Here is a 22,486-nt window from a genome sequence, read left to right on the forward strand (position 1 = left end):
CGCCTGCTCCAGGAAAAAGCGGACTGCGCCCGGCACCGACGGAGGAGGCGACGAGCGCGCCTGCCCGTCTGCTGCGCGCAAGCGTGTTTTGTCTTCGAGCTGGCTGGAACGAACCGAACAGGAAGCTGGCGCGCGACGGACCTTGCGGGCAGCGGCGCGGCGCCGGCGCCTTTTCCGCTACCGCTATAGGCGCGCGAGCCAAAAGGGGCGACAGGCCTCCCTAGCCGATGGGTCGAAACCGGGCAACTGCAGTAAGGCCAACCAGGGTGCCGTACGTCCCCTTTTGCTCGCTGAGGACGGGAGAAAGCCCGGTCGGATTACTGAAGATATGCAAAAGCTGAGGCACTGGGCGGGGTGGGGGTTAGGTGCCGTATAGGGCAGGAGCACTCACATCCCCGGCGCACCACTCTCGGGGCTCCCGTCTGCACGTGCCCCGGGCCTCTCCCGCTCGCTCAAGTCTGCGGAGAGCGCGGGCCCGCGCACTCTCCTTCGGCGTTTGCTTTGTTCCCGCCCGTGCGAGGCCCGTTTTGACTGATAGGGTTTAGGCCCTCTGGCGGCCAATCGGCATCTACGCCTTTACTGCTCTCCGCCCCCACGGAGCCCCGCCAGGTCCGCCTCTTTCCCTGTCCATGTGGTCTCTGCCTCAAGCCCTGGGCAGCTTGCGATTTCAGGTGTCTTATGCGGCCTCTCTTTCCACTCTCTGGGTTGTGGAAGTGGCCTTTTTTCCTCTTGCTTCGGACCGCACGCGGTTGACCGCTCCGAAATTCTTGCGAAGCTGTCGGATTCCCAGGACGGTGCTGGGGACGCAGTCGGCGCCGCCCTCTGTACCAGTAGGCCTATTCCTGTGGTAGCATCTGGTTGGGAAATGGTCGTGCTTTCTGTGCCCGCCGAAGTGTCTGTGATCCTGTTAGATATCGAAGGTACCACAACTCCGATTGCTTTCGTGAAGGTGAGGGGCGAAAGGGAGCGGAGAGGTTACTTGTGCTTTGAAACAATTAAAGAATTTTAAGTATTGCAGAGCTAGTGCACTGGAGACGGGAGAGGTAGGATAGGCGGTGTGGCTTTGCACCATTTGTGGCATACTGCGGGGATGCTTTATCTCATGGTATCATCTCACCCTCCCCCGCACGTCATTGGTAGATGCGGATGGGTAGGAAGCGATAGAGGTGGTGGTGAAAAAGGGTGAAGGAGGCAATGGTCCACCGCAGCAGGGTGAGACGAAGTGTGCGGCGCCCGCGGGACAGGTTGAGCCTGCTTTCTGCTTGGTTCGACCTGGCGAGGCGGTGGCCGCAATCCAGTGATCCTTAAGGCTTTTAGTTTCGCAAAATGGAAAGACTGAAGTGTGAGGATCCCTGGTTTCTTGTGCCATATCCTATAATCTATTGACTATTTTTATGAATGTTAACTATTAATGTAATATAATATTAATTTGTTATACATTAACTTATCAAAACCAATGTTTCTGAAAAGTATGTTTATCTAGCCCGGGCTGGTATGGCTCCGTGGATTAAATGTCGACCTCCGAATCAAAGGGTATCGGTTTGATTCCCAGTCTAGAGCACTTGCCTGGGTTGCAGGCCCGGTCCCCAGTAGGGGGCGCGCGAGAAGCGGCCACACATTGATGTTTTCTTCTCCGTCCCTTCCCCTCTCTAAAAATAAATAAAATCTTATAATAAAATAAGTTTTAAGAAAGGTATATTCATCTAAAAGTATGTTCAGAAGAACATTAGGTCTGTGTGGACGATTATAGTAATTATGCAAAAGTATTCCATTATTAAATGCACTTTTGGGAAATGTTCTGTACATGTTGAACCAGCTTTATTTAAAAAGTTATAGAGCTTTTATATCATACACACTTGCACACACATACATGTTTTGTGAGTCTTCAAGAAAGTATCATTTTACAAATTTAGTTGAACCAAAACCTTTAGCAAAGCAGTTCTAGCTTTTGAACACCTTTTAAAGAGATGCTAAGTTACATTCTTCTTGAACCTCTGAGCACGGAGTTGGGAATTGGGATTAATCACATTGATGTGATTATATATCACATCATATATCCTGTGGAATGATGAAAGGAAACATATACATGCGACTTGTATACTTGACTCATCCTCAAAATCTGAGTGAGATATGTGCAAGTGTTTGCATTTTACTGTTAGGAAACCAGGGCTCTGAAAAATTGGAGAATAGCCAGAGATTTGAACTGGAATTGTCTAGCTCAAAAACTCTTTCCGTTATTGCACTTGATCTCTGAAATGGGAACCACAGCTCTTTGTTTTTGCTTGGCTGCTGTGTATGTTAAATGGCACAGTTGATATGAGAGCATTTTAACAATATAAAGTAACATAAAAACATTGCAGCAAATTTCAGTTTATATTACCTCTTAGGTATAGGTTTAGGAGTGAACTGTTGGACCAGAAAAGCTATAATGATTCTTACAATATTTGGTCATTTGGTTTTGCAGTCGGTGTATACTGTGAAGATTGAGTATTGTCAAAAATTGTCCTTGAACTACCCTTCAGAAGTCTTTTTCAAGGTTGATTTCCATATTTCAGTAAGTCATATGCAGCGACTTTTTCCTTTAGGGTGGAAACAATCCCTGCTTCTTCCCTTGAGCACCAGAGAAAGTAGTTCATGATTAGATGATATAAAGGAAAAATATGTTGTGTCAAACATTAGCCTCACACTGTAAGAGAAACCGGGGAACTGAGACTGTCCCAGGGAACAGAACACCCTCATTTAGTGGCATGGTAGACAGGTGGCCAGTACTGGTTATGGTTATGTTTTTCCCTTTCTTTTTCTTCTTCTTTTTTTTTTTTTTTTTTTTTGTTGAGCATTTACAGTTGATTAGCTTAAGTATGCAAGATAGCACTAATAGTCTATGATCTCTTAACAGATTCTGTAAAATCCTCCCACCTGGGAAGAGGTGTTCTGTGGACAGCCTGTTGCTCTATCTGGTCAGGGGTCAGCTCTTAGACTCCAGGCAACAACACACAGTGGTTTTACTTACCAACCATTGTATCTTTTTTTCTGAATCAGAATGTCAGATTTCTAGAGCAGGAAGGGCTCCTAGCTCAGATTGTTTGGTGAGTTTTGCAACAAGCTAATAAATTTCTTCCATGAATCAATTGATGCCTGTGTGGCAATCATCACAACTTGGGGGCAGAGCAGCAGTAGAACCCATGTTTCTTTAGATGTTCCCAGTGCATCTGAGTCCTCAAAGCAACAAGCCCTGTCCCTCACTACAGGACACATACACCTGGAGTTTGTTTTCAGATACTGATTCTTATCCTCCACAGTGGTGATCTCCTGACTTTTTTTGGCCTTGTTCACTGTGAGCAGAATTGGAACAGGCACTACAAATAGGATTTATAAATTGTGTACACATACTGTATTATTATTGTCACAAAATAAATTGGAATTTAAAGGTGAGATTGTAAGTATAGATAAATGTTATATTCCCTTCCCTTACCCCATTGTTTCATTTGCATGCCTCTGGGGTGTATTCTTTCTTGCTCTTTGAACATGGCTATGTAATGTTCATTTTCTGAATATGTGCCTTGCATTATTCTAATTTTTTTTTAATTGATTTTAGAGATAGAGGAAAGAAGAGAGAGATAAACATCATGTGTTGTTCCACTTATGAATTCATTGGTTGCTTCTTGTATGTGCCCTGAATGGGAATCAAACCTGTAACCTTGGTTTATCAGGACAATGCTCTAACCAACTGAGCAACCCAGCCACGGTATCATCATTCTAATGGTTCTAGTCTGTATGCTATGAAATAACACCATCATCAGTCCCTGTGGTTATCCTGTCAGGAAACTTCAACTAATGTTTAAGTTTGAGGAAAATGATATCTTATTCCTGAAAATGCTCTATGATTTGGTGGCTTTCCTGTTGTTACATGTTGAGTTGGTACCTGTAAAAACAGTTGCACATTGTACTGCAAAGTCACTGAGAACATGTTAGCAAATACTGAATTATTCCTTGTAGAGAAAATACAGGGTTAGGTTCCTGTGAGCCTCTGGACACAACATTTTCATCAACTGATCATTATATAACGTCTTATGTGTTTCTGTTTACATTGTTTAACATATATTCTTTTTTAAAAAAGACTATATTTATTTACTTTTTTAGAGAGAGAGGAAGGGAGGGAGAAAGAGAGGCAGAGAAACATCAATGTGCAAAATATGCATTGATCAGCTACCCCTCACCGGCCCCGAAGACCTGGCCTGCAACCCAGGCATGTGCCCCAATTGGGGATTGAACCAGCAGCCTTTCAGTTCGCAGGCTGGCACTCAATCCACTGAGCCACACCAGCAGGGCTAATACATATTTTTGAGTCATTAATATTGAACTCATGGCCAATGACACTGTAACTCGTGATTTATCAAAGCTTATCTAACGTTTATTTTCTACACAAGGCACATCAAAGCTTTCTTGCACTTAGGAATACTAGACAGTGCTTGGCCGATTTTAAACTGCAAAATCACCAATAAAAAGCACAAGAGATGAAAAATGTGCCACTAATTAGACTCTGAAAAGGACACTTATTTAAAACATGAGTGGTGAAATAAGGTAAGGTATCACCATGTATTGGGAATGTGTACATCTGGTGCTTCAGTGTTGTGTTTTGTTTTTAATATTTATTATTTATTTTTAAATTAAATTTATTGGGATGACATTGGTTAATAAAATTATATAGGTTTCAGGGTCACAGTTTTATAATACATCATCTGTATACTGTATTGTGTGTTTATTATCCCAAGTCAAATCTTTCATCACCATTTATCCCCTCATACCCTTTTGTACTTCCCCTACTCCTCTTTCCATCTGGTAATCACCGGACTATTGTCTGTGTCCGTGAGGTTTTTTTTTCCTTTGCTTAATCCCTTCACTTTTTTCACCTAGCCCCCCAACACCCCTCTTCTCTGACAGCTGCCAGTCTGTTGCCTGTTTCTATTTTGTTTGTTTATTTTGTTCATTAGATTCCACATGTAAGTGAAATCATATGGTACTTACCTTTCTCTGACTGGCTTATTTCACTTACAAAACACTCCAGATCCATCCATGCCGTTGTAAAAGGTACGATTTCTTTCTTTTATACGGCCAAGTAGTATTCCATTGTGTAAGTGTATTGCAGCTTTTTATCCACTCATCTACTCATGGGCACTTGAGCTGCTTCCAAATCTTAGCTGTTGTAAATAATGCTTTAATGAACACAGGGCTGTATTCCCTTTTTATATACACATTTCCTTCAGAGGAGACTTGAGTAAAGATTATAACAACAATTTTATTTTGATTGATTCTATGACCTTTACACTAAAACAGCCACTTAACCATAAAGCAGATCCATATTTGGACTTCTAAACATTTATTAGGCAACTTCTTTGATTTTGTGGCCCTTAATAGAGCTCTTTCAGAAAGCTGCCATTGAGCTGTATAGAGTAGAATAGATTGCTGCTTGTGTAGTATCTCTTCCACCATTTGGCAGAATTTAATCAAAGTCCCCTGGAAAACAAATAATTCTCTTTTTTTTTTTTTTCTATAGCCTTTTGCTATATGTGCTGCTAAACCATAACAACCCCTTAGGTACCTGATAGATTAAAATAGTCACACATTGGTAGAACGCTGGGTTTATTGCTGCATTTTTTTTTGTGTTATAATATTCTGAAATTATCTATAAATGGATCAGAACTGAAGTTAAAACATTTATCATCACAGTTATTTGTGGAATTATTTTTAAAGCCTGAGTATTTTCAGTGGGCAGGATTGGGCAATAAACACTAGCTTTAAGAAGTCTTATTTTTGGAGTTTTTTTAATATGGTATTATAGCACATGTCAGACTAAGATATAATTACTGGCTTTTTAAAACAACCAACCTGAAAGAATTTTATTTATTTTACGTAATAGATGCTGAGTGTGTTGAGAGGATAGATAAGATCCTTACAATTTAGTTACTGTACTTTTATGTTATGCAATTATACTTTTACACTAAAATAGAATAGTCTGCTACCATGTCACCCCCAAGTAATACTGATATTCCAGATGTTCTACTGAGTTCTAGCCTCATTGTCTAGTTTGGTGTTCACTCAGTGCAGAGGAGAATTTTATGTGTAGAGGTAAGGGGCAAATTGGATGATCAGGAATTTCAAAGTAATCTATGACTGCTAAAGCTTTTCCTAAAAGTTTAGAATTGTTCCCTAGCTGGTGTGCCTTAGTGGATTGAGCGCCAGCCTGTGAACCAAAGGGTTGCCAGTTTGATTCCCAGTCAGGGCATGTGCCTGGGTTGCGGGTGAGGTCCCGTGTAGGGGGCATGTGGGAAGCAACTACACATTGATGTTTCTCTACCCCTTTCTCCCTCCCTTCGCCTCTGTCTAAAAATAAATAAATATTTTAAAAAATAAAATAGAAGTTTAGAATTGTTAGGAAACTTGCCCCTTTTATTTTTGTGAGTTCTCTGAGGAGAGGGGCTGTAGTTTGTAATTCCATTATCACAAGAACCTGGCTTTCAGGAGATCCTCAGTAAACATTGAATAAAGGATTACCTGTGCTTATTATGATTCTCTGGAAACTTTTCTGCTCCTTATCACTAAATTTGGGTGAAAGGTGATCCTTGCCTAGTTTAAATATTTATCTGTGTTGGAGAATATAATATTAATCTCTAGTTATTCCCATATAGCAGATGAGAAAACAGGCTTAGAGAGGATAAATTACTTGAACGCAGCTAGTAAAAGACAGAGGTAGGACCTGGCCTGGCAGGCCACCTGGAGTCTGTATCTCCTCTCCCACAGAGTTCAAGGAACTGGGCTCTCAGCATTTACAATTCATTTTATGAATTGTTCTTTGTACCAATAAAACTGGATATAGGAAATTGGACTTTGTGAAGCACAAAGTAGTAAAGAGCTGTATGCATTTCAAAACTCTGGTACCTCAGCTCTTCAGTTACTAGGAGATCCTTAATCTAACCAACAGTTTTCCCCCTGAAATTTTTCTACTGTCTTGGGAGCTGGGGAATAATAGAGGCAGGACACCAGAGGAGGATGACCAAGAGAGAAAGAAGCAGGTGTAGGTAGGGTAAGGGATGAAAGGTGGCTTGCTTGTTTTTTAATTATGAAACAAAATAATCAGAAAGATGAATGTAATGACCATGTACCTACCACAAAGCAAATTTTTAATATTATGTTTGTTTCAGATCTTAAAGAAATAAAACATTACAGATATAACTGAGGCCCTGAGTACATCCCATTTTGTATTATGTTTTTATTCTTATGTTAGAATTTACACTCATATTGATAAAATATAATTGAGTGCATTCATGTTCAACTGCTTTATAATGTTTTAGAGTATGAGTATACCCCAGTTTATCTATTCTTAGCTGATAGAGATAGAGGTTGTTTCTAGATGCTTTGCTATTATACCCAGTACTGCAACAAACATTTTTTCACTTTCCTCTTTGTGCACATATGTTAGTTTTTTTATGGTATATGCCTAGGAAAGGACTGGCTGGTATATCTTTAGTTTTTACTACATCTTCTCAACAATCTAAAGTGGGGGCCAGTTTGCAGCCTTACCACAGTGCGTGACTCAGGGAGAGACGTTAAATAAGAAAAGGAAAGAATAAGAGGCATCAGGTAGGGCATGATGGGAAAATAAGTAATTTAAAGAAAATCTGAAGTATATCAGTAGGGTAAGAGGAATCTCTTGCAGAAAAAGCAAGCTGTCAGTCTTAGGTCTATATTTTTCTTTTAAATCAAGAATGAGTTTTTATTGAGCTTAAACAAGGCTTTTCTGTCAAGTATTCTGAAAAATTTGCCTGATCATACTGTTTTTGTGCTTCGAAATCTGCTGAATGATCCATTACTTACTGGAATGCCACATGAGAACAAGCAAAATTGAATGACTTCTTTATTTTTTCTAGGGCAGGTGAAATTTGAATAATGTATTATGAAGAGAGAAAACACTTCAGTCCTACCATTTAAAAAAAGTCATAATAGCTTTATTGTGTCGTATATTTTCATTTGGGAGTACAGTTTAAGTTGAACTTAGACTTGGGTCTTCTGAAATATTAAAAAATTCTAATTATGTAGCCAAACCTTTGTTTGTACCAGTTGGGGAAACACTATGACACTAAAAAAAAACCACATAGTTTTTATTCATATGGATCTATTAACTATGTCCTAACCATATCATACCTCAATTTTCTGCCACCTTCTTTCACCTTTTTGCCTTTGTTCACTTGTAATAATATTTAGGAAGCACTAATGGTCCAGAAGCTTGTAACAAGGAGGTCGAAAGGGAAGAGAGGGAGAAAGCACAAGATAATTCAACTTGATTATGGAATTTCTCTTAAAATGTAATGCCGTTTCTGAATTGTGTACTTAGGGTCTACACTCACAGCATGTTTGTTTACTCTGGTTATTCCTAAGACTATCAAAGATGCCCTGGAATCACACAGCGTTCTGCTCATACTCTGTTTATCTTATCCATTGTGTACCATTATAATTCTTTGTTTACCTTCCATCCCTACCCCAAAATTCCTGATGCATGGATTACTGACAGGTTTTTATGAATTGTTTTGTACATCACTTTCTTATAGGGTAGTCTAATAAGTAGTCTGATTACCAAGAGTCATGGCGATCAGAGTTTGTTTTAAAAACATTTGTCACGCATGGACACTGTTCTTTCAGCAGATATTTGAGTTACGTATATGTTCCGAATACTGTGGTGTGCCTTGGGGTTGCAACTGTGAGCAACATATGCTTGATCCCTCCCTTAAGCACCTATGGTCTAGCAATCTAGTTCCAGAGTCAACAGACTTCTGTAAAGGGCTGAATAGTAAGTGGTCAGACTTTGAGGGCCATACGGCCTTAGTTACACTCTATTCTGCCACTGTGGTCCCAAAGTAGCCATAGACGCTATGTAAACATGGATGTGGCTGTGTTCCAATAAACTTCATTCACAAAAACAAGACGTAGAACAGATTTGGCCCAGGGGCCATGGTTTACTGATTGTCTATCTAGTTCATTTGTTTCTTGGTCTCTGTCTCTGTCTCAGTCATATATCTCACAGCTACTATTTCTGTATTTTCACTGATTTATTTGTTACAGTTAGCTAAGGTGAGATTGTTGAAGAGCTTGATCTCATGCAAATGAATAAAATTATCCTTGTTTTTTCTTTTACTTTTTTACCAGGACATTTTATTTCGTTACATCAAAGAAAATGTTAAAGAGTATTTGCAGACACATTGGGAAGAAGAGGAGTGTCAGCAGGATGTCAGTCTTTTGAGGAAACAGGTTGGGACATTTCTAGTCTATTGTGTCCACATTCACAAGTGTCTTAGAAATAGGATGCTTAGAGACTTATTCTTAAGCCATTTCTGGGTGGAATGCAAAAGGTTTTGTGCTGTCTTTTCAGATTTTTCATTAATGTCTCAGAGTGACAGCACCTCATCACCTCATCCACTCTTCTGGCCTCTGGTATGAGCCCCTGAGGAACCCTGCACAGTGCTCCTAGGTCCTCACATCAACACACCACCTCTAGACTTCTTATCCTAGCTCACACTAGTCCCTGCCCTCATATCTACCTGTCTCAAGCTCTGTTCTGCTCTGTTCTCTGCCCAGTTTTCAGTCTCTTTTCCCTTCCACACTGTGTGCTGTGGATCTTCTGTTTTGTTGTTTTTCTTATTAAAATTGCTTCAGTGGCAAAGATCTTAACATGCTGTGCAGAGCTAACTCTGTGACAGTTATTTTCTAGTTAATTTTCTATACTGGACAATGTGAAATGCTCCCTGAATTTTTTAATGTTAGGAGTTAGGATTGGAAATACAGGCATATCCTTTGAGGTGCTGGGGTATTTCTGTTTGTTGGATTTTCTAGATAATTCATGTTTAGTCTGAAATACTCCCCTCCTTTACCTTTTTTGGTGTCTTAATTCTTGTTGCAACATGCATACATATTTCCGCATTGTAGGATATGACTCATTGAGTCTTTAGATGTTGGACATAAACGTTGTCACATTGTCAGTGTTCCAAATAGCCGTTAGAGTTTTTGCAGGGCGTGGGAGATGGCAGGAGGCTGAATGTGAACCAACCTCAGACATTACTTCACTAGCTTCTTTTAATTGAACTCTAGGCTTGAACTAATTTTAAAGGTTTTCTGTTTTTTTTTTTCTTTCAGTTATATTGCAGAGAAAATGATCAGATTTAGTTGAAGTCATGGTTTATCGATCCTAGTAAGTGAATTAACAAGCCAGGTCTTACTATATCATTTTATCATATGCTGCTTTTCTTCTCACATACATGCCTCTTGGTTTAAATTTCAGCTTTAACAATATAGGAAAGGTAATGTAAATTATTGATTATAATCCAGTTTCTTTTAGGAATCATTCAGATCAGCCCCAAAGTATAGGATACTTTAAATTTGTAACAGTGCTTGGTGCTAATGATAGTTGGAGAAAGTTGGTCAGCTTGGTTGTCAGGTATCATTTTAAGTGCTCTTTTTTCAAATAAGAAACAAACTTCATGTTGTTTATGACTTGAAGGCTGAAGAGGACTCCCACCTGGTTGGGGCTGTTCCGATCCCTGCTGCATCTGAGAATGGGGCAGATGACCTGCAACAGACGATCCAGGCTGTGGTAGATAATGTGTGCTGGCAGATGTCTCTGGACCGAAAGACCACGGCGCTGAAACAGCTGCAGGGCCACATGTGGAGGGCAGCATTCACAGCGGGGCGCATGAAAGCAGAGTATGTAGCTGCTCATGTGACTCTGAACATTTCACCGGCCTCAAAACCAAATACATTTCCACTAGCCCTCTCTCTCCAGTGTTGCTTGATTAGTAAAATAGATAAAATCAACATTCTTTTTATTCTAACAAGTGAGTGTTTTGTTTTCAAAACTGGGATAAAACATTTCACCCAGTTAAATTCCCCAAACCTGCTCTTTGGCTTTGTGGGATGGTTGAAGGACTTTTAATCCCAATTTAAAAATGGCTTCCTAGAAAATGGTCACTTTTTAAACCAAATTATATTTGATCCTTTGCATAAGAGTAACAGCACTATGGGGCTGCTTCCCAGGACCATTAGACTACCTGTTTTCTGTTCTGTTAGAGAAGTGAGAACTGTAATTATGCACCCCGTCATTTTGGCAGCACTCAGAGTATCAGCAGTGCCCCTCTGTTCTGTGTGCTCCTTTGAGCACCTTCCACAGGCCTTTTGTCTTGATTATGGAGTTCCTGAGCACTCCTGCTGAAGGAGACTCAAGAGTCCTTTGTTGCTAACATATTCTTAATAAGACACTGCCACTAAGGGGTTTAGGCCATTGCCTGATGTAAACCCTAAGATTCAAGACTGTTTCCAGCTGCCTGTTTCTCTTCTTTTTTGCAAATGAGAAGCCATTTCTTTATATACTTTACCAGGGGCTTCCACTTTTTAAAGGATGCATTGGAATGTCAGGATAGTCCAGTGATCTGGGAATATCAGCTAGATTGCTTTGTAAAACACTCAAAAGAGTAGAGCCAGGAGACTATGCTTAAATTACTTAGTCTTTCCTTCTCTTGGTCTTGGTTCCTCAATTATAAGGCCAGGGACTTGAAATAAGTTATCTTAGACTTCTAAACCCTGCTTTGGAGCAATAACAATCTGCATATTCAACATGGAAAAATTCTGTCTTTGTAAGTACAAAGTAACACACAAAGTAACTCACAATTATGTGAGCTGGTTTTGAACTAGTGAATCTCTTTTCTTCAATTAGTGCAACATATTAAGCTGTTTTATCCGGTAGATTTCTCTGACACATTTCACTCTTTTAAGGACGACTGGCTCCATATCCCAAATTCCTTGTGCTTGTCTTTTCATCCATCTTCAATGATATTTCCACCACTGAATGTGCCACAGAATTGGTAAATAAGACCAGGTCAGAAGTTAGAAAAACAGATACTGTTTGCTGAGTAGCAAATATGAGTTCTGTGTAGTAAAACTTTAGGTTTTCTTAGTTCTCAGGAAATGTAGTTCCATTTTCTAGCTAATCAAAAATTAATAGCTTTGAGCCCCCAAACCTTTTTTTCTTTTGTTTGGGTGCAGCTCTTTCTAAAAGCATTCCCATGCTTGCTTAAGGCACACCAGACATAATTTAACCTTTTCTTGTCATGCATTACATCAAAGATTACATAATAGCACAATATTATTGTTTACTTTTTTGAGTTTTTTTTTTTATTTTAAAAAGTTGCTTTCTGTCCTGGTCAGTGTAGCTCAGTTCATTGGAATGTCATCCTTTAAACCGAAAGGTCACAGGTCTGATTCCTGGTAAGGGCACATGCCTAGGTTGTGGATTCGGTCTCCAATTGGGGCACATGTGTGAGACAGCCCATGAGTGTTTCTCACATCTATGTTTCTCTCCCTCTCTCCCCTCCTACCTTTCCCCATCTTTAAAACCAATAAGCATGTCCTCGAGTGAGGATTTAAAAAGTTACTTATTTCATCCTGTTATCTGTAATAACTTTTGACCATCATTAGTGGGACTGTCAAGAACTATTCTCCTTTCCACCTAAATTGTTGCTTCTGATCTGCTGTGATCCTAGAACTCCGCTGACACTCTTATTAGATCTGCAGATGAAGTCTTGTGGAGTTGTTTCTCATGTCAGCCATTTGGGCACAAATACAGAAACTTGTGACAACTATTTTAACTGTTTTTCATCTGGCTAGATAACATGTTCCTGCATTTTAACTTTTTTTTCCTCCAGGTTCTTTGAAGATGTAGTTCCAGCAGTCAGGAAATGGAGAGAGGCTGGAATGAAGGTGTATGTTTATTCTTCAGGGAGTGTGGAGGCACAGAAACTTTTATTTGGGTATTCAACAGAGGGAGATATTCTTGAGGTAGGTTACCTGATTACTTTGTTCTTTGACACGATCAAAGCATGATATAATGAATGTTAAAGGAATATGCCACAGTTATAAGCTAAATCAGCATTCAGATAATTGCATTTATATATGCTAAGCACTTTGTACAGGGAAGTGGAAAAATAGGAATACATTATAGGCAAGGGTGAAGTGTTCTATGTTACCAATCTTTGTATCAATGATTGTTACACTTTCTTGTGCAAAAGGATCACCTCGGGAGTTTGTTTAAAATGTAGATCCCTGGGCCTGCTTCCCAGCAAATTGAAATTGTCAGGGCTGGGGTAGGGAGTCAGGAATCTTCATATTTAAACATCCACTCTAAGTGATTTTCATGATGGTAGTACTTGAACCATATATAAAATACAGCTAACGACATGAGCTAACTTGTAGTAAATCAGCTATCTTGACAATATCAGGAAATTGTCAGCCCAATGGAAACTAATTGCATGGTTTCTTTTGGTTGTTTAAACTATCAGGTAAATGCCCTGGCTGGTGTGTCTCAGGGGATTGAGCGCCAGCCTGCAAACCAAAGGGTCACAGGTTTGATTCCCAATCAAGGCACATGTCTGGGTTGCGGGCCAGGTCCCCAGTAGGGGGCACGTGAGAGGCAATCACACATTAATGTTTCTCTCCCTCTCTCTCTCCCTCCCTTCCCCTATTCTATAAATGAATGAATGAATGAATGAATGAATGAATAAATAAAGCAGGTAAAGTGTAAAATAGTGATACATGTCACCATCCAAAAACAACAACAAACCTCCCAAAGTTCTCGAAAGCAGTAAAGGTAGATTGATTGTTTCTAGTACTTTGGAGAGCTACAGGTTTTATTTGGGCAGTCCCAGCATTCTTTTTTAAATTTAATATAGTTTTATTTTTAATCCTCACCCGAAGATATGTTTATTGATTTGAGAGGGAGACATCGATGTGAGAGAGAAACATAGATTGGTTGCCTCCTGTATGTGCCCTGACTGGGGATCAAACCTGCAACTTAGGTATGACTGTGTGCCCTGACCAGGGATAGAACCTGCAACCTTTTGGTTTAAAGGATGACACTTCAACCAACTGAACCATATAGCCAGGGAGAAGCAGCATTCTTATGTAAGAGAACTGGGTATATTATTAAACAATGAAGGCCACCTGCTAAATTTCCCGTTCATGAAAAAGTTATGTTATTTTATTTTTTTATTGTTCAAATACATTTGTCTCCACCTTCCCGCTACCACTTTCCGTTGCCCCCTGCCCCCAGAAAAAATTCTTATTAGCCCTTTGTCCCACCATTCATACCTATGCACCCTGGAGGACAGACTGGTCTTTGGAAGAAACGAATACATTTAGGGCTTCAAGAAGACATGCTAACTCAATGCACACTGAATTTATTGATCTACAGTAGGTCACCTGGCCAACTATTTTTTTAAAATAAATATCTATTGCGCTTCTACTGTATACCGAGAACACTTTGGTTTTGGGGATTGTCATATTCTCATTTTATTACTTTCTTGCTTTTCATATTCTAAATAAAAAATTAAGTCAGTAAAAAAAATTTCTAATGGTAACTATTGTCCTCTGAATACAGATGTAATCCTCTTTTCTGCTCACTCTGGTATAACAGACAATAAGGTGAAGACAGGACATGATAATATTATCTACTGAGTTCAATAGTGAAAACCTTATTCTCCAGTTACTAAATGAGGCAGAACTTGAGACAAAAAATATGCGAACCAACCTTAACTTTTTATAAGTTAAAAAATAATCATAATATTACCTTAATTTGTCTTTGAGTGATTGTTAGGCTTGTTTTTATCTTGTGAAAAGTTCTGAAAATATTCAAAAGCTTACATTATAAAAACTGATCCTTAATATGGACTTATTTTAATTACTGTTGGTTAAATTAGCAAGTGACACATTTTGTCCCAATTATTTTTCTTTCTTTTTTTAGAAGATTTTATTGATTGATTTTTACAGAGAGGAAGGGAGAGAGAGAGAAGGAAAGAAACATCAGTGTGTGGGTGCCTCTCGCGCACCCCCTACTCGGGACCTGGCCCGCTACCCAGACATCTGCCCTGACTAGGAATCGAACCTACAACCCTTTGGTTTGCAGGCCAGCACTCAGCCCACTGAGCTACACGGACCAGGGCTGGCCCCAAATATTTCTAAGATGGCAAGGGTATATACTAGCTTTTGGGTAGAATTTCAAAATGTTTTAATCAGAAAATGAAAGCTTGTTGAAAGTAAAGTAACAGCTTATTAATGAGGCAGTTTAGAGAAATCTGTTCATCCTGGGGTCAAAAGGACAATCAGTGTTCAGAATTTTTCTTCAGGAGTGAAACCTAAGAAGTAGTTTGAGTACAAATAGTATTTTAAGGTTAGAAAGTAGGGCATGTGTATTTTTAAAGATTTTGGATAAAAAAATTAATGCTGATGAAAGAAAAACAAGTAGATTATAAAATGATCTTATATGTGTTGAACTGGTAGTTTTCTCCTTTCAAATGTTTATTGCTGTAAGATCTTTGTATGTACTTTCTGTAGCCCTCACAAAGTTCTTTAGTAAGTATATTTTCAGTTATATACTGAGTGAGTGAAGTTACTATGATTGTCATACATTTCAGAGAAAAGGGATGAGAAACAAAGGGATCCAGGTTACAAGTGTATTTATAGTGTCAGTCTTTTCCCTTTTCTGTCTTCAGCTTATTGATGGTCACTTTGACACCAAGATTGGACACAAAGTGGAGAGCGAGAGTTATCGAAAGATTGCAGACAGCATTGGGTGCTCAACCAACAACATCTTGTTTCTGACAGATGTTACTCCAGGTTAGTAATCTGATTTCCTGCTCCAGGACAGGAACTGAGGCTAGCACTGCAAACACATTGCCTCTTTAAAGAAAGTTTATGCGTAGACCCTTGGAAAGTGAAAGTTTTATGAAAAGAAACAATGAACCAGCCAACTCTTCCCTCTCCGTTTACCTATCCATGGGGGTTGTATGTAGGGAAGTGACATTGGAAAGACCAGTTCTTCTCATTTTAACTCTTTATCCATGGTTTCCTTCCCATCCCTCTGTACATGTGCGCACGCACACACAGATGAAATGGAAAAATAAGAAAGGATGGCGTAGGGGCATCATTGTGGGAGTAAGCATGCATATAAGAATATGATGGTAGGTGCATAGCTAGTTAAGGAAAATAAAGTCACAGTGGACCTGCAGCAAATATATTTAACAGCAGTGAGATCACATATACACAGCCAAAGAAAGAACTCTAGGTTGAGTGATTTTGCCTCATTGTCATTCCAATGGATGAATACTGCCCCGTGGTGACTAGGAGCCTCACCCCTGCCTTCCCAAGGACTATCTCAGTCCCCCAGGCACCCCTCATGATTCACCTATTTAAAGACAGTATCTTTTTCATCCAGCATGGCCCTCTTTATTTTATATAGTGTATAACCAGATGCACAAAATATATATACACTATTCTTTATTGGCAATTTAAGTGATTTCAAGAATGGTTTAAAACATGTATTCAAGTGTCTGTGTAAGACTGTAAGTCATCCAAAGAATTGTAGAGGGAAACAGTAGCAAATAAAGAAATAGAACAGCAGGTGAAGAGGTGGAGGGTGTTGGGGGCAATGGTCTCTGTGGTTCTTACCCCGGTTGGTGAAGCTTTCCCATACTCCCCCACCTGGCCCCAGCTTTTGATTTCCTGCTCATTCTTAGAGTTGTGCATTTTCCAGGGGGCCTAGTCTTGGAGTGTTTACAATTGCCCTTGTATTTGAGGGTAGTTCTGTATGTTTACATTTCTTCCATTTGCCTTGGATTGTAAGTTTCACCCCCAGAACAGGGCTTTGTGTACTCTGCAGCTGCTTTGAGCCATTGCCTGTGCTGAAGGCTGGGCAAGGGTATTGGAGAAAAGAGGCAGAGGTCAGGAAGTGCTCTATTGCTTAGTTAGCTCCACATGGCTCCTGGGCCCCTTGGAAGCAGCTTCAGCATCTATAGGCAGTATTATTCCCTTCACCCCTCTGTCTCTTGTTACAGAACTAACGCCACTCTCATTTATTAGAACTTTCAGAAATAGGGTCCAAAGGCAAATCCAGGCTGCTGGCAAAGTCATCTCACCTGTGGTAGTGTGTATGAATATATTTTTTCTACTTCTGACCCTTGACCTTTTGGTTTGTTGTGTTAGGGAAGAGTTGTAGGTATATAATAAGCAAGTACTAATTTGCTGAGTAGTTTTGAAAAATATCTTAACCAGCATGGATAATTTAATGCCTTCAGTGGGTTATGTTTTTCCGAGAAGGAGGGGTAAAACAGACTTAATTTCATCTGACATACAGTACACATTCAGTAATCGTTAATACCTTGGTTAAATATCAGACCTTGATGAATCTAGATTGGAATTTTTGACATAGGTAGACAGCATTTAGTGGGGTCAGCCCCTGTCCTCATTTCCTGGCTTGGGTCTGCTTCAGGGTCTAAGGGTTTCTACAAACTGGTGTCTTGTTTTTCAACATCTTGGAAAGCTTTACATTTGCATGTCTGACTACACTGAAGGTGAGAGACAGATCCATGGACACATTGCTTCAGGTTCATTGTGTAGCTAGTTAGCCAGGCCACTTAAATGTAGCATCAGCAAGCATTAGCTGTAACAGCAAGCATTTCACCTGGTCTCTACTTTGAACTGCAAATGTTTGCCTGTCATATTTCTGTATAGAAACTTTTTACTGATTCAAAGCTATAATATACCCTCTTTCTTGAAAGGTTTTGGGGGGCTTAGAGTGGTGGGGTGGGGAGGTGGCTTTTCTGTCTACATATTTAGGGATGCACCTGCAGTTTCTGTGAAGTATGATAATTTTGCTCCTTATGGGAAAGGAGACAGGCCTTGTTTTGGTGAATTTTGCTTGGTTTAATCTGTGAATTGCTATTCTTTAATCATTCATATAAAAGAGGCTGTGGGAGATGAAAATCTGTGGTTTGTCCTATATTTAATTTTCTTAGCATCTTTGAATGGTAAGTTTCTGCAGGCTTGGAATTAGTAATCTATTTTGTGGCTGGAGCTGCCCACAAAGTCAGCCTGTCCTGAGCATTATATGATCCCCAGCACCTCATCCTATCCCCCACCTTTAGGTTATTATTAATAATTACAATCCCTGCCCTAAGACCACTTACAGTTTCTTCATAGCCTTGTTTTTAGCCACAGTTTTTGTCTAGTTGCCATCATAGAACATCTATAATTTCAGGTCTTTTTCCCTTAAGCCATTTCCTTATGTTACAGTCACATTTTTACAGATAAGAGATGCTCCCCAAATTGGCCTCACAGTGGAATTAGCTCCTTGCAAGTCGTCCGCAAAGAGATTTTATTCCTGCCCCTACACTTCTGCCAGCGCCGTGCCCTGTGGTAGGGCCAGAACTGGGCCCATCTGCAGCTGGGATGGGGCGAGGCAGCTGGCTGCCTGCCTCGCTCTTGTCTATCATCTCTGAACCTGTGTTTTAACCATGTGCTCAGACTTCCATTGCCAAAGCAAAGTGGAAGACCAAGTGATACCTCAAATATTGGGTTAGCCAAAAAGCCTGTTTAGTTTTTTCAGTGAAATAGACATATTTTTCACTTTCAACAATGACTTTATTGATTTTGAGTGTGCTGGCTATCGCCCACAAAGTCTAATGCTGATTGTTCTCAATGTCTCCATTTGATCACTATCAACTTCAGCTGGTCTACCCAGTTGTGGTGCATCATCCAGCGGAGAAATCTCCAGCATGAAACATCACAAGCCACTTTTGACACAGTCAATCACAGTACCTTCTCCATAAACTGCACAAATCTTTTTTAGCATTCCAGTTGCATTTTTACCTTTCTTGAAATAATAAAGCGTAATATGTCAAAAATGTTGCATATTTTCTTCCATCTACAATATTAAAATAGCTACAGAAAAATTCACCAATTTTGATAAGTTTTTAATTTAAATGTACACTGATATGACAGCTGTCACAATGCAATCTAAGAATTTGTAATGAAGTTAAAGACAACTGTTACTAGAGCCATCTTAGGGGGGAAAAAAACAAATGAACTTTTTTGGCCAGCTCATTAATACCTAAGCATAAATGAGAACCGAAAGACTTTCTTTTGGAGGAAAGGAAAGAGGTCCAAGGTTTTAAGTCAAGTATTAGTTAAGTGTGTCAATATTATATGAATAGAGCAAATATATGCTTAGGAAAAAACTTACTTCGTGGTAAATCTAGGTAAGATGCTCAATGTCATTGGTAGTGTCAAGTCCATGTGGGTCATGGATCATGGATCATGATGGCTTAGGTTAGTGGAGATTCCAGATTGCTCTTCAGGAGGAGAGCTTTGCTTGAGGCATTTGGCTGGAAACTAGGAGTGGGAAGCAGCTGCCTCTTCTGCTGGAATGAATGGTGTCTGCAGAATTTGCCTGCAGAGGGAATTGTTTAGCATTTTCATTGCCCTAGGAAGACGACAGCTTTTTCATAGGAAGAGCACAAGATAAGACACTTGAGAGGTGGGTGGGAGGAAGAGATAGCTCTGTCCCACTTTTCTGTGCAGGAACTGGAATTTACCTCTCTCAACACCACTGCCCTTAATCCATTCAGATACTGCTACTGTTCCTCAAAGATAGAGAAACTACTGAGGGTTGTTTTTTTTTTTTAATACCAAATCTACATTCCATAGAATGTGTTTTAGATTCTTCCCCAGTTTTGTTCTATCTATCCAAGTATGTCCCAACTCTCCGACCTGTGTTCCGTCTCCCATTCTTCTTTTGCAGAGGTATTTTTTGTCTGCTTAGAATGCCTCCTTTCTTGCTGATTTCTTTGAAATTTCTGATCAAAACTCATCCTCTGCAGATCCTAATTCTGCAGTTCCACATTAAGGACCTGAGATTCTGCTTTTTTAACAAGCTTCCAGGTGATTTCCTCACTGCCGGTCCATGGACCACACTTGGAGTAATAGTACTCTAGAGAGTAGGAGATGGCAAACTTACTCCATAAAGGGCCAGGTAGTACATACTTTAGGCTTTGCAGGTCATACAGCCCCTGTCACAGCAATCCAGCTCTGTCCTTGTAGTGTGAAAGTAGCCATAGATAGTACACAAATAAATGGGCGTGGCTGCGTTTCAGTAAAATTATGTTTACAAACACAAGTGGCAGGCTGAAATTTGCTGACCCCCCATTCTAGAGCAGACCACAGAGGCAAATTAACAATTTCAAGCTCTCAGTTTCCATATCTGTAGATTGGGGATAGTAATACTAACTACTTCACAGTTGTTGTAAAGATTTAGATAAGAGTGGGAGCTCCATGAAGGCAGGAGCTTTGTTTTGTTCTTTGTTCCTAGAATGGTGCCTGGTATGTAGTAGGTGCTAAATTAATATATTAGCTGTTGCCTTTCAGATGGAAACAAAATGGAGAGAAATGTAACCCAAGGCATTTTAGAGGTATTTCCTGCAATATCTAGCTTACCTTAGTTTTATTTTACTAGTCCTATTTTTATTTTTTAAATTTTTTATTTTTAGAGAGAGGAGAAGGGAAGAAGAAAGAGGGAGAGGAGCATCAACGTGTGGTTTCCTCTCAGATGCCCCTTCTGGGGACCTGGCCCGCAACCCAGGCATATGCCCCAACTGGAAATTGAACCAATGACCTTTTGCTTTGCAGTCCGGCACACAATCCACTGAGCTACACCAGTCAGGGCTACTAGTCCTATTTTTATTTCTACCCACCATGCAGTCACTGATCACATTATATTGAGGGAAGAGAGAGAGACAATGGATAATAACTGCCAAGTCTGGTTGTTGTGATGGAACTAAATACAGGGTGTTAAAGGAGCACATAGGACGTGGTAATTGTGCTTCTGGAAGATGAGATATTTGAGTTGAATTTCAAAGAGTGGGAATTTGTGAGGCAAAAGGAGATGGGCAGTCTAGTTAGGGGTTATGACACATTTGTGCTCCAGATGTGAAAGCAGGTATTTGGCCTGATTAGGTCCTAGGATTCCATTTGTCCTATATCTACTTAATTGGTATTTTTCCTAACAGGCTGCCCTGTGGAAAATAGCTCAGTTCTTGTAGGGCTAATGGGAGGAAATAGAGGAAAGTTGTGGATAGAACATGATCCTGTCTTACTGCATTCATATGTACTTAATAAAACTCAGAAGTTTGGATATATTGCCATTCTAATCTGTCAAGTACAATTATATATTCAATTTTTTTATTATGGAAAAATTAAAAATTATTTAAAAGAGAAAATAATATAGTCAACACCCATGCACCTATCTTCTAGTTTCAGCAATGATCTGATTAGTGCCAAACTTGTTTCTTACATTCCCACATCCCCTGATTATTTTGAAGCAAATCTCAGAGATCATATTTTGACATTTCTGACATATATTTTGATTTTTCAGAGGCCAGTGCTGCTGAGAAAGCAGACGTACATGTAGCTGTGGTGGTAAGACCTGGCAATGCAGGACTAACAGATGATGAAAAGACTTACTACAGCCTCATCACATCCTTCAGTGAACTGCACCTGCCTTCCTCAACCTAGAGGAGGACTTCTAAGGAAGTCCAGACTATCTTCACAGAGTTGTCCGTGAAGTCTAGTTTTATTCTAATGGTAAAAGTAACTTTTATGTATGCAAGTATATTATGCGTATGTTCAGATTACCTCTCACAAGCACAGAAGTGGAGGGAAAATCTCAGTTCAGTGAAAAGGAAACTAAAGATGCTTTATATGTAAAAATTGTTTGAAACTACAACTCTTACACTTACTGAGGGCAAAATGTAGTTGAGAGAAGAAGTTACTATAATACATCCAGTGTGTTATATTTATCAAGTTATGTATTAAAGTGGAAAGACAGGTTTGAGAAGTTATTCAAAAGCCTTGGTATTTTAAAAAATGGAAGTATTTCAAAGACTTATTCCTAATAATAATTCAGCCCTCTTTCAATTATGAATTAGAAGATTACAGCAGCTGAATTTCAAAATATTAGCTGCCTACATACAAAAGACAAATTTATTTGTCTCTTGTTTATGCTCCAAAAGAGACAAAATTGGGAAAGGAAGCTTATCTGCGTCCTGATCAAACATCTGTTACTTAAAAAACTTGCAAATCATTGTGGCATCCTCAGTTGCCTTATCAGTGAAAAAGGTGCACTGATGTAACAGGTACAATGGAAATGTGGTTCCTAACATCTTAACATTCTTAAGAAAGCAGTTCTAATCCTACCAGTTGTTAGTGCTATAGATTTCATAGTTGCCTTTCTAACTCCTCCTTAGCACAGTTTGAGAATATATGTTAATGCTGTTTACTATTTAAAAAAAAAACTTGACTGAAATCAGTTTTATATAAGACCTAGAAGAATTCTACTATGTACTATTTTCCTTGAAATGGATGTGAGAAATAAAATTTTATAGCAGCATCATTTTTCCTGGTTCAATTCTAATGGGATGTCATGTTAATTTCATGTTTTGATTAATAAAAACGTTTTCTTCACTCAGTTTTATGTAGGTCCCTGAACTACACCTCCTACTGCTATAATCAAAAGAAGCCGTAGAGATTGAGAAAAATGAAAAATTTAGTTTTTGTCTTAATC

At 39.5% G+C, this 22,486-nt stretch overlaps 1 protein-coding gene across 1 annotated transcript; it reads left to right on the forward strand.

Annotated features, from left to right (window-relative positions):
• Window positions 1–619: 619 nt before the first annotated feature.
• ENOPH1 (enolase-phosphatase 1) lies at window positions 620–22,368 on the forward strand. Its single transcript, XM_054582331.1, has 5 exons — window positions 620–949; window positions 10,547–10,749; window positions 12,744–12,876; window positions 15,585–15,708; window positions 21,299–22,368. The coding sequence occupies exons 1-5, from the start codon at window positions 866–868 to the stop codon at window positions 21,436–21,438; spliced, it is 684 nt and encodes a 227-aa protein (XP_054438306.1). The 5' UTR covers window positions 620–865; the 3' UTR covers window positions 21,439–22,368.
• Window positions 22,369–22,486: the final 118 nt, after the last annotated feature.

This window comes from Pteronotus mesoamericanus, unplaced genomic scaffold, assembly GCF_021234165.1.
Source record: "Pteronotus mesoamericanus isolate MK-2021 breed Mesoamerican mustached bat unplaced genomic scaffold, CSHL_Meso_final contig_69, whole genome shotgun sequence".
Taxonomy (NCBI): Eukaryota; Metazoa; Chordata; class Mammalia; order Chiroptera; family Mormoopidae; genus Pteronotus; species Pteronotus mesoamericanus.

Coding starts and splice junctions, on each gene's coding strand:
- ENOPH1 (XM_054582331.1), top strand. CDS start 866: ATGGTCGTGCTTTCTGTGCCCGCCGAAGTGTCTGTGATCCTGTTAGAT. Junction 10,750..12,743: donor GCGGGGCGCATGAAAGCAGA/GTATGTAGCTGC, acceptor TTTTTCCTCCAG/GTTCTTTGAAGATGTAGTTC. Junction 12,877..15,584: donor CAGAGGGAGATATTCTTGAG/GTAGGTTACCTG, acceptor TTCTGTCTTCAG/CTTATTGATGGTCACTTTGA.